Here is an 11,852-nt window from a genome sequence, read left to right as displayed (position 1 = left end):
TACTGTGCCCAGATCCTGAAAGTTCGGAGAGTAAGTTCTTAATACGTAATATTAATTTCAATACCACAACTATAAAATCCAGAAAATTTAATAAAATAATAATTCATTTGCTCAATCCAAATATTCATGTTCCTTCATAGGGATAACAAAGAAATTTTCAATAAATTAAATTAAAAACTCCCGAAAGACTAAAAAATATCATTAACTCATCATATCAAAATAACAAAAAGTAACAAATTTACTAACTATGACTTTCAAATAAGCAATTGTACCATCGGGTACTTATTCTTCTACGAACATCAAACATTTCTAACATTGTCTACTCTTGTTCTCCAGCAGAACCATCACGATCATCTAAAATATATTTGGAGATAAGGGGTGGGTTATCAACAACTCAGTAAGTAGAGAATATATACTAGTGTGCAAACATGAGCATTTACAAAGTGTGAAATACAGAATAAAACACTTTTTATTTTCAGAATGCAGAGTCAAAATATGTTATAAAAAATATTAGAGTGAAAGTTCAAAAATATTCATAATCAAAATCCCTTTGGCATAGTATAAACATCACATCACATCTTATCTTATCATATTAGAACAGAGACCATATTTAAACCTCATGGTAGGGTTGTACAAACCCCGGTGGCCAATCGAGCAGAAATAGAATGTGAATCTTTCCCTTATTATTCTCGAAGCCCCGAGCGTGCACACATGGAAAACCACGCAAAAAACGACTTTGCTTCCAAACTGGGTGTATCAGAAACAGAAAAGTTGGTACCAACCTGAACATAAGTCACAGTTTTATACTTGTGATAAGTTCAGAATGGAACAGAAATAGAAATAGAATGTTATGCCAGAGGTGTTCAAAAATCACATCATATCATATCAGAGTACAAAACATATTCAGAATAGAACAGAATCAGATCACAAAAATATAATTTATGCACAAAATTTCATATACGCTTTGTTTTACACAGTTTAATAACAGAATGCCAAACTAGCTCATCTCTACACAAATCATGCTACAAAGTATTTTATTCTTATAGAGAATTTCATGAGTAATGCAAAACAAAGTCTAGCATAAGAATCCTACCTATCTATACTTCTTAACTTTTTAGAAATTTTCTAAAAAATGCAGGACAGATATTAATTGTCACCTACAACATAATCACATAATTTTCATAAATTTTCATTCGAACGCATATTTCAATATTTAAGCCTAAGATGCTAAAATAACTATTTTTATTCATCAAAATCCTAAATTCATGAAATCCTAAAATATTGACACTTCCCAAATTTCAACTAAATCTCTGACTAAAGTATTAAACTCTAACTTATTTACTATTGAAAATCAAACTACCATATTTAATATTATATAACATAATTATACCAAAATTCATTTTTTAGTTATACAACAATAATAATTTAATAAACTAGAACATAATAAAATTACAACATTATCACTTACTTTTGAAAGAAAACTTTACTTCAAATAAATTTAACTTAACAAAATAATTTTTGTAAACATGGAAAACTTAGAGTTTACAAATACATATTAAAAGTCTAAAACACAATAATGCAACTTGTAACTCAAAGGTAATAATGTAATTTTAGTAGACCAACTATGCAATAGCTTCTGTCATACGTTATCATTTGAAAACATGATCAAAGGGCATAACAGTAATAACTCCTATGCTATTAGGTTACAGAATTACCCATATAAATATAAATATATATATATATATAACTCTTTAAGTTAGCAAACATGAAAAACAAATGAATAGAAGTGCGTGGAAGGGCAAGGCTCGACGGGCTGGGCTGGAGGAAAAGTGGTGGTGCGGCTGGAGTGCAGAGATGGGCGTGCGGCAGCGAGGCTGCCTACACTGGGTGGTGTAAGGCGAGAGAGGCAGAGAGAAAGAGAGATGAGCGGGAGAAAGGGAGTTAGGCGTGAGGTAGCTCATCGTGGGGAACAAAGTGGTGTGGGGTGGATTGGGGTGACAAAATTTTTTGCCGGTGGTTTTTTGTGTAAACTTGCGATGGCTGCTGGTGCCAAGGAGTTGGGGTGGCTGCAAGTGTCTCTCTATTTCGAGTGTCTAAAACAAAGGAGTTCCGACTTCAGATAGTGTGAGGTGTAGCGACAGACATGAATTGGGGCTGGCTGGTTTGTCAGTGGATCTTTGGGCTTTGGTGATGCTAGTATTCGATTTGCATGGGGTAGGCTAGCGGTTGGCGGTAGTGGCAATGGAGGCTGTGAGGGTGTTCTGCCATGACTTGCTGTGTTTCTATGGTGGTTTCTTGGCTTTTGCGCATAACAGAGATGGGGAATGAGACAGCAACCCTATTCTAGGATTTTCTTCACGCATGAAGGATCATATATATAGGCAAACGAAGAAGAAAAACAAATCCTAGAGGGATGAGGGAGACATGTATGTGCATGTGAGTCGATAAAATACATTAGAGACGTGCATGCTTATGACTAAAGGAAACAGACATGTAAAGGTGGTGACTTTCTAATAACAAACTATCGTTGGGTTTCCCAGTTTAATAAAAAGGGGCATGGGCCTTGGGGTGATCAGGTAGAACCCACTTCAAAAAAATTTGGGTCTAAGACTGGTAGTGAATAAAAAAATAAATGGGTTCTTCCCTAAGTTTTGGGCCTCGAACCAAATTCTGCAATATTGCAACTTGTCTCTTGAAAAAAATATTGGCCCATAAAAATATTCAACAAATCAACTGGCTTTCCATACATATAAATCCAAAAATTTTAGAAAGTGGCTTGGTGCTAGGCCCAGATGTTACTGAACGGTTGATAACTGACCCCCTTTTAACTCTACAATATTTTTCATAAAATTTTGATGCCTCAACTGAAAGTCAAGAGTAGGATGTGTTAGTAAGGTTTGATGATCGTAGAAGAATAAATGCAAAGGGGTATAAGTATTTATTGGAGGGTCTTATCTACTAAGTTTATGATTTTAAGTTATTTGGTACTTTGAGTCATGGATAATTTCGAGTCTTTGAAAAGTTTTTAATTTATTTTATTGAGGTATTTATTTGGTGTCTTGATGGAGGAACATCCAGTTTTGGTTTTGAATAAATGAGTTTATGTTTTATGGTGATAAATATGTTATGAGAGATGATTTTAGGTTACATGAGCTAACTCTCTAGATCTCTGGAAATGAGGTGTTACAATACATGACAACAAAAAGAGACCAGAAACAATCTGATAAAGATAATTACCACGTACTCGTGGGGCAAGTGGGGGCATCATCTTTGGATCAACTTTGTGAGATTCCTTTTAGCCTTTTGCCAAAGGAATCTTGTTACTTCTTCTTCTGATTGTTTATATAATCTTTTCTCATTTTCTTGATTCATTCCTTTTTTTTTCGAAGAGAAAAATGGCAGAGATCATTGTTGCTGCATTCGTTCAAGTACAGTTTGATCGGTTAGCATCTCGCGAATTGCTGAAATTTGCATGCGAACATGGAGTTGGAAAATATTTGAAAAACTGGGACGAAAGGTTGAAAAGAATTAATATGGTGCTTGAAGATGCAAACGAGAAGCAACATACTACAGGAAAAGTGAAAGCATGGCTTGGTGATCTCGCAGACTTGGCATACGACATGGAAGATGTTATGGATGAATTTGTCACAGAAGCTTCGCAACGCCAATTGATTGATGAACGTCAGGCTAGCACTAGTAAGGTAGGTAATCTCGTGCCTTCTTGTTTTACAAGTTTGAGTAGTATTCCAAGTGTTGTTAAGATCAAGATTATGATGACAGCAAAGATAACAAAAATTAATGCTCGATTTAATGATCTTATGAAACAAAAAGATAAGCTGGAGTTGAAGGAAAATGTTGGTGGGGTTTCAAATAAAAGAGAAGAGATACTGTGCTCAACTTATCTAATGACGTTGACCAAGATTTTTGGCATGCTTGGTAGGGAAGAGGATGAAGAGCTTGTTGAGCTTGTTGTTCAATTATTGCAAAGTGATAAATATAGTGATTCCTATAAATGGTTTGGTAGGATGGGAAAGACAACACTCGCTCAATTTGTATATAAAAGTGAAAAAGTGAAGAACGTTTTTGGCCTGAAGGTTTTGATAATATTGAGACGATTGCAAAATCAATAGTATTTGATATGATACTTGAAATTATATGTAACGACGCCAATAATCCATATTGGTGGCAAATCAAACTAAAGGAAACACTAAATGAGAAGAGCTATTCCTACCTAAATGAGAAGAGGTTATGGATGATCATCCATAGTGAGATTTTGCACTCTCAGTAAGTAATCAACATGCAAATAAGAGTTTAGAACATGTATTTATAAAACCAACAAAGTAAGACAATCATACAAACAAAAGACAACAATATCATTTCTTGCACCCTTTCCAAAATAACACATTTAAACCGAACAATCACGCCAAAAACCCCTTTCCCAAAACATAACCATTTTATTACGCATACACCATAGTCTCCCCCATGGACTATACGCACACCCTGCTCCCTCGTAACGAATGATGCCCAGCTCCGCGTCAGGTGCTTACATGATCAGGCATCCTTTAGCCTCCATCAGCAGAGGGGCCATAGAGTCAGTACGAGAACGTTATCGTTTATTCCAATCCAGTTGCCACCAGACAACAACCCAGGAGATATCATTCAGTTTATTACTTTTCCAAGTGACCAGAGCAGCTCCACCGAGATAATTTCCCATCTCGGCTTGGGGTCATGATCCACATAAAGTCCATACAATCATTTTAGTTACACATGAACTATGGTCTCCCCTAGGGACCAACACACACCCTGGCTCTCTTCGTCATACCACGGGTAACGACCGTGCTTATGACTTCATAGTAAGCAATGCCCAGCTCCATGCCCGACACGTACATGACTAAACATCCTCTAGCCTCCGCTAGCCAAAGGACCACGGAGTCGGCATGAGAGCATTACTGTCTCATACAAGCTCGTTGTCGCTCGGCGACAACCCAGGGGACGTCACACAGTTTATTACTCTCCCGAGTGAGCAGAGAAGCTCCATCGAGATAATGCCCCATCTAGGCTTGGGGTCGTGGTACACACCCACCATATCACCAGTACACGCGTCCCATCTAAGTTAAGCAACATACTTGGAAAGGCTCGAAACCAAACCAACTGACCATTACAGAGCACCTATTAGTTCTACCTGACAACAAATACTAATCAACTCATGCCCCCAGTTCTAACTAGTGTTCATCCTAGTGGTACTAAACTCAATATCATTCACCACTACAGTCAACCAATCATATTCCTAGCCTAACTTGATCACATTCTACACCATCACATATACCACCATTTCCAACACCCTAATGGACCTATATCCTTAGAATCGACAAAAATTATTTCCTAAATTTGCACCATCTATATCCTTAAATTGATAATAATCGTTTCCTAAAATTAGCCAACCCTATAACCTCAAACCTGATAATAATAATTTTTTGAACTACTCGTGTAACACCCCGGTCCCACAAGGATCGAAGAGTTACTCCCTATAACTTGAAACTCACAATTCATCAATATATATATAGATTCTAAAATATAAAGTCATCAAAATACTACAAAATTTCTTATTAAAATCTGTCCATTTCTCAGATATCTTCTATGAGTAATCCACTATACTTAAATAATTATCTCACCGATGCTCCATAATCCTGATCCTTAGCTGGATTATTCAAAATAATTTGAAAAATATATGGAGATAAGGAGTGAGTTATCAACAACTCAGTAAGCAGATGATATATACTGGTGTGTAAACATGAGCATTTACAGAGTTCAGAATGTAGAACAAAAATATTTTCATTCAGAATGCATAATCAGAATAATGTTTTCAAATTACAGCATCAGAACATGTTATCAAAAATATCAGAGCGAGAGTTCGAAAATATTCGTAATCAAAATCCCTTTGGCGTAGCATAAACTGAAACATCACATATTATCTTATCATATCAGAAGAAATACCATGTTTAACCCCCGTGGTAGGGTTGTGCAAATCCCGGTAGCTAACCGAGCAGAAACAAAATGTGAATATTCCCCTTATTCATTCTCGGAGCCCCGTGTGTGCAAATAGGAAAGACCACGCAGAAAATCACTTTGTTTCCAAAATGAGTGCACCAAAAACAGAAAAGTTGGTACCAACCCGAACAGAGGCCACAGTTTTACAACCGTGGTGAGGTCAAAACGGAATAGAAACAGAAACAGAATGTTATGCTAGAGGTTTTCAGAAATCACATCAGATCATATCAGAGTACAAAAAATCTTTAGAACAGAACAAAATCATATCACAACATAATTTATGCACAAAACTTCATATTCACTCTCTTTTTCAAAGTTCAGAAACAGAATGTCGAAAATAAGCTCATGTCTACACCAGTCATGACATAAAATACTTTCTTCTTAAACAGAATCTCATGAGTAATGCAGATCAAATAACTGAGGTAGTTCAAATTTCTTTTCATAACAAAAAATGTATATTTCCCAAAAAGTCAACCACAACACATTTTATTTTAATGCAAAGTCTAGCATAAGAATCCAGCTTACCTGGACTTCTTAGCTTTTTCAGAATTTTTTTCAAAATGTCGAACAATAATTAATCGCCACCTATAAAATAATCATGTAATTCTCGTAAATTTTCAATTAATTACATATTTCGATATTTAATCCTAAACTTCTAAAATAACCTATTTACTTCCTCAAAACCTAAAATTACAAATCATCACTTTCTAAAATCATCAATGTTGATTTAATAACCTTGACTAAAACATTTATAAGTATGACCTATTTATTAATGAAAACAACTTATAATGTTTAATACGAGATAATATACTTATCCCAAAATATCTTAAAATAAACCATAACTATTTTTTTAATAGACTATATCATATCTAAAATGTAAAAATAACATTACACCAATATTGTTTACTCTTAAAATAAATCTTTACTTAATAACATGTTACAATAATTTTCTGTGATCATAATTAAATAAGAGTTTTTTAACACATAATAAAATTTTTAAAACACCTTAGCATAACTTTCAGTTCAAAGTGTAAAAAAAGTAATTAACAATATTAGTTTAAAATATAACATAGAACCATGTAATATACTTACGTAAACCAAAATTAGTTGAAGGGAAACAGAGGCTACGTACGTGGTATGGGGGTTCAACGTGACTGAAGGAGGTCGCAACGGGGCAGGCGAGTGGGAGGTGGCTGAGACACTACGATGGGACACTGAGAGAGAGAGAGAGAGAGAGAGAGATGAGCAAGAGAGAACGGGGTGAGAGAGAGAGTAACCGTGAGGGAAACAAATATGGAGGAGAGTCAGTGGGCTCACCGATCAACAAGCGGTGACGAGGGTGTCACAGCCAGTGATTGCTGCTACTTTTATGGTGGTTTCCGTCGTGAAAGAGGGTGGTTTGTAGTGGCTCGCGTTGGAATAACACTGAGAGAGAGAGAGAGAGAGAGTTGTATGCATCACACTGCGTGCATGGGACTTCAGACGGTGGTGCTGCACATCACTGGGCGGTGGAGACGTAATCTCCGGCTTCATCTGTTGCTGTTGACTGTGGTGTCGCTGCCCAACTGTGGCAAGGCATAGCTCTCGGTTTGACAATGATGCTTTGTCTCCATGGCTTCAAAACAGAGCAACTGCAGTTTCCGCTTCCCACAGAAGTTGGTGATGGTGGCAATCGTTTGGGCTGTTTCCGAGGGTGAAGAGGAAGACTACGACTGCTTCAGGTGCTGCGGCAAGGTTGCTTTCAATATAGGCTTGCAGTGGTGCGGGTCTGGGTAGAATTTTACGTAGGGTGGAGGCTGTGGTGCAGGCTTACCATGGCGTGGAGGGTTGGCCTAGAGGTGGGACTGGCTGAGCTACTGTGCATGGGTTTCCAAAGGGGGTTGCGACTTGCTAAAGTTATAGCAGGGCTACTGTAACCCTAGGACTTAAAGCAGGCGATCGAGTATGAAGGTTTATAAGGTGTACTTATTTATGAGATTGAGGACCAAATGAAAACGGAAAAGAGACGTGCACTTTTCCGTGCACGTGCATTGGGGTAGAGTCGTGTAGGGTGGGGAAAAGTGATAAAAAAAACTACTAATAGTTTGTTTTTCATGGTTTAACACAAACGACTCAAACTCAAATAAAAAAAAAAATCCAACTTGTTTTAAAAAAAAATTATCTCTACCAATAAAAATAATATTTGAAAAATTTCCCGTGCCTTTTTCATATACTTAATCCGAAAATTAAAAAAAAAAAAAAAAACTTGGCGCTAGGCTCGGGTGTTACAACTCGCTTTCCATATCTTCATAAAGTACAATAATTTTTTAAAATCTGCATAATAAATACCTTCAAACCTCATAGAGAAAATCACTTCTTGTAAATCACACCAATAACTTAAGCTTGATCAAAACTCACGTTCTAAAGGTTGCAAACTAATTAACTTTAGAATTGATCACGCTTTCATACCAAGTCTACAAAAATGGAAACTCAAATCTTATTATAAATCAGTCCTTAAAGTTTGCAATTCTAAAACCTTAAATCGTATAAGAATCATTTTCTAAAGTCTACAAGATCGATGACCTTAGATCTAATAACAATCACCTCTTAAAGCTTGTAGATTCTAAAACCCCAAATGTTATCAAATTGTTCCTTAGAGTCGGCATGGGTAACGTTCGTGCATGTGACTTTATAACGAATGATGCTCAGCTCTGCGCTTGGCTTTTATGTGACTAGGCATCCTCTAGTGCCTGCCAGCAAAAGGGCCACAGAGTCAGCACGAGAGTGTTACCATCTAGTCTGAGCCTATTGTCGCCTAACGACAACCTAGAGGACGTTACTCAGTTTATTATGCTCCCGATTGACAAGAGGAGCTCCATCGAGATAATACCCCATCTCGACTTGGGGTCGTGATCCATATAAAGTCCATGCAATCATTTTAGTTACGCATGCACCATGGTCACCCCTAGAGACCATCCACACACCCTGGCTCCTTTCATCACACCACGTATAACGATCATGCGTATGACTTCGTAACGAGCGATGCTTAGCTTCTTCCTGGCGCGTATGTGACTAAGCATCCTCTAGCCCCCTTTAGCAGAAGGCCATGGCGTCAGCACAAGAGCGTTATCATCTCGTCCAAGCACATTGTCAGCCGACGACAACTCAGGGGACATCACTCAGTTTATTAAGCTTCCGAGTGATCATATGAGCTCCACCGAGATAATGCCAAATCTCGACTTAGGATATTGATACACATGCACCAACATTATATCACCAGTACACGAAAACCTAGTTTTTGATTCACACAACATGGCATAACACAACACAGTTAAATAATAAGAACAAATAGTAATTATGGTAAAGATGCAGATGCATGACAGACACTATATTGATGACATGGCATAACACACATTAGACAATATACAACATCACAACAGTCACAATATTCATAGTTTCAAAAACCCACCTTCACGCGTAATCCCGTCCTCCATTCGGCCCACTACCAACCCACGGCCACACACAATTATCAATCCCAACACTTCGTCAGGCCCAAGGCCTTTCTCAACAGCACTAGACTGCAATAGATTTAGTGATAATTCATATCTTAAACTCAAAGGTCATGCTGGAGAGTTACTTACAATGCGTATAGGCAAAACCGGTTGGTTGAGTGTGTGCCGGTCTACTGCATCCCCCCAATGGGCCAGAGCGCACGTCATGAGGTTGCGCCAAAAGTGGCAAAGTGGAGGCGGGGCAGTGGCGGAGTGAGGCGACAACATCGACAGTGCTTGGTGACAAAGGCAAAACTGGATAAACTAGTGGGGGGTGGAGAAAAAGGGGGCGGGGAAAGGGACTCACGCGGCGGAAGAGGGTGGCTGTTGACAATAATGCAAAACCCAGAAATTGGGCGAGGGCTGGGCAGATTGTTTTTCAAGGTTAACAGAGTTAAACAAAGGGGAAGGGGCAAGAGGTGGTCGGACACCCACTACATAGTGACTGGGATTAGTGGCCCACAGTGGGTCATGGCGGTGTACAGCAGAACCCTAGGCAAAAATGCCTTAAGCCGCTTGGGATGGGAATCAAAGAGGAAATGAGGAATCCGAGGGTAAGGATGAGATTGAGGGAGTAAAGGGCTCAATGAAGGATTTTTGAAGGGGCAACCTTGCTAGCTCAATGGCGGCACAACTTTAGACGGTGGGATTTGAGAGACTGGTTGAGACCTTTAGCAGATCTGCCCATCCTTGAGGTCTAACGGTGGCGAACGTTGGAGGTGATGACACCAAAGCCGAGAGAGAGAGAGAGAGAGAGAGAGAGAGAGAGAGAGAGAGAGAGAGACGACGAGAGCGAGTCAAAAAATTGAAGAGGGAGAGGGAAGGTTTGACGCAACAGAAGGTGGCGAGACAGTGGCCAGAGGCGACGATGTTTACATGGCTGAAGAATCTTTGCGCCGCATGTGGTGAACTTAGTTTTGACTGGGGGTAGTGAACAGTAGTTAGACGGAGGTAGGGGATACATGAACTATGCCGATCATGGAGCCAAGGTGGTTGCGGCGTGGAGAGGTGTGGCCCGCGGCTATGGTAGAGAGGGAAAATGGCTGTGAGAGAGAAAGAGAGAGAAGGAGAGGAGGGGGCTGTGTGGCGCAAAAGGAAGAAGAAGGGGGAAGGGAAAAAAGTTTTAGGATTTTCCATCCTTAGGCCCAAAATGACGCCTTTTTTGGGTTGAGGGGTTGGGCTTTCGCTTGCACACGAGTTGGGCCAGTTTTACACTCCCCATTCGGCCCAACAATCCACTACACAATAAAACAAACCCTTCTAACCCATAATAACCCATTGGGCTCCAAGGGAATAATAAAATAAAATAAAATAAACAATAATAATACTAGTAAATGAATTAACGCACTTTAATTTTTGGGGCTCACACTTACAAGGTGAAGGTAAAATTTTGGATGATCACAAGGCATTGAGTCCTAAAGTGTTAGTAGTGGTGGTTCCTCTCCGATTGAGAGAAAATTAGTGCGTCTTTGAGTACGTGTTACTGAACTGATGGCCAAAGTATAAATTTAATTAGATTTTAATGTGATATCAAATAAAATGGTAATTAGAGGCGGAGGAGCTCACTATATTGACGTCTTGAAGGGGCACAACGGAGGATATATCGGCTAGCAGTGTACAAGGTGGTAGCTTTTTGACAAAATAAGAGTGCTAAAGTGAGAATATTAGGGGGTAAATCTAACAGAAACAAAGGGGCTTGGTGGTGGTTGGTTGGACTTGAGCTATGGTGGTGTGGCCAGGTGGCCTCAAGGGGTCTAAGGTGAAATGATGCCATGCGATGGCATATCTGAGGTGGTTGGGCTATGGTGGGGGCCAAATGGCCTCGTCCAAGGCATGGTGAGAATAAATCAACATGGAGGAGTAGAGATGATGTGGGTGGAAGCTAGGCTTAGATCAATGGTGGCACGACTTTGGATGGTGAGATTTTGACCGCAGATCTGGGTAGTTTTCTGGTGAGGTTGTGTTTGGTTTGTTGTGGGGTAGGCTACAATGGTGCTATGAAATTTCCTCTCTGCATGGTGGGTGTCTCATGACAGATTTGGGTGGTCTTGGTAGTTGTTGGTGTAGATCCAAGCAGATATGGCGATGTGCTAGTGATGGTTCTTGTGAGACCCCGAAGAATTAGTGTTTTAGTAATTTATTTCTTGTTATTTTATTTTGTGATTTTTTATTATTCTCTTCCCTAAAGTATTTAGGCCCATTGTGTAGTGGGTTATGTTTGTGCTTGTTTCATTGTGTTGTGAGCTATTTTGGGCCAAAAAGAATATGAAAAAG

At 39.0% G+C, this 11,852-nt stretch overlaps 1 protein-coding gene across 1 annotated transcript; it reads left to right on the top strand.

The window, feature by feature from the left end:
* The first annotated feature begins 3,395 nt into the window (after positions 1-3,395).
* Positions 3,396-7,824, top strand: LOC108993051 (putative disease resistance protein At1g50180). Its single transcript, XM_018967820.1, has 2 exons — positions 3,396-4,094; positions 7,675-7,824. The coding sequence occupies exons 1-2, from the start codon at positions 3,396-3,398 to the stop codon at positions 7,822-7,824; spliced, it is 849 nt and encodes a 282-aa protein (XP_018823365.1).
* The last annotated feature ends 4,028 nt before the right edge of the window (positions 7,825-11,852 follow it).

The sequence above is a fragment of the Juglans regia genome, chromosome 15, assembly GCF_001411555.2.
Source record: "Juglans regia cultivar Chandler chromosome 15, Walnut 2.0, whole genome shotgun sequence".
Taxonomy (NCBI): Eukaryota; Viridiplantae; Streptophyta; class Magnoliopsida; order Fagales; family Juglandaceae; genus Juglans; species Juglans regia.
Note: the sequence above shows the minus strand (reverse complement) of the source record. Positions and strands in the feature narration are given on the sequence as shown.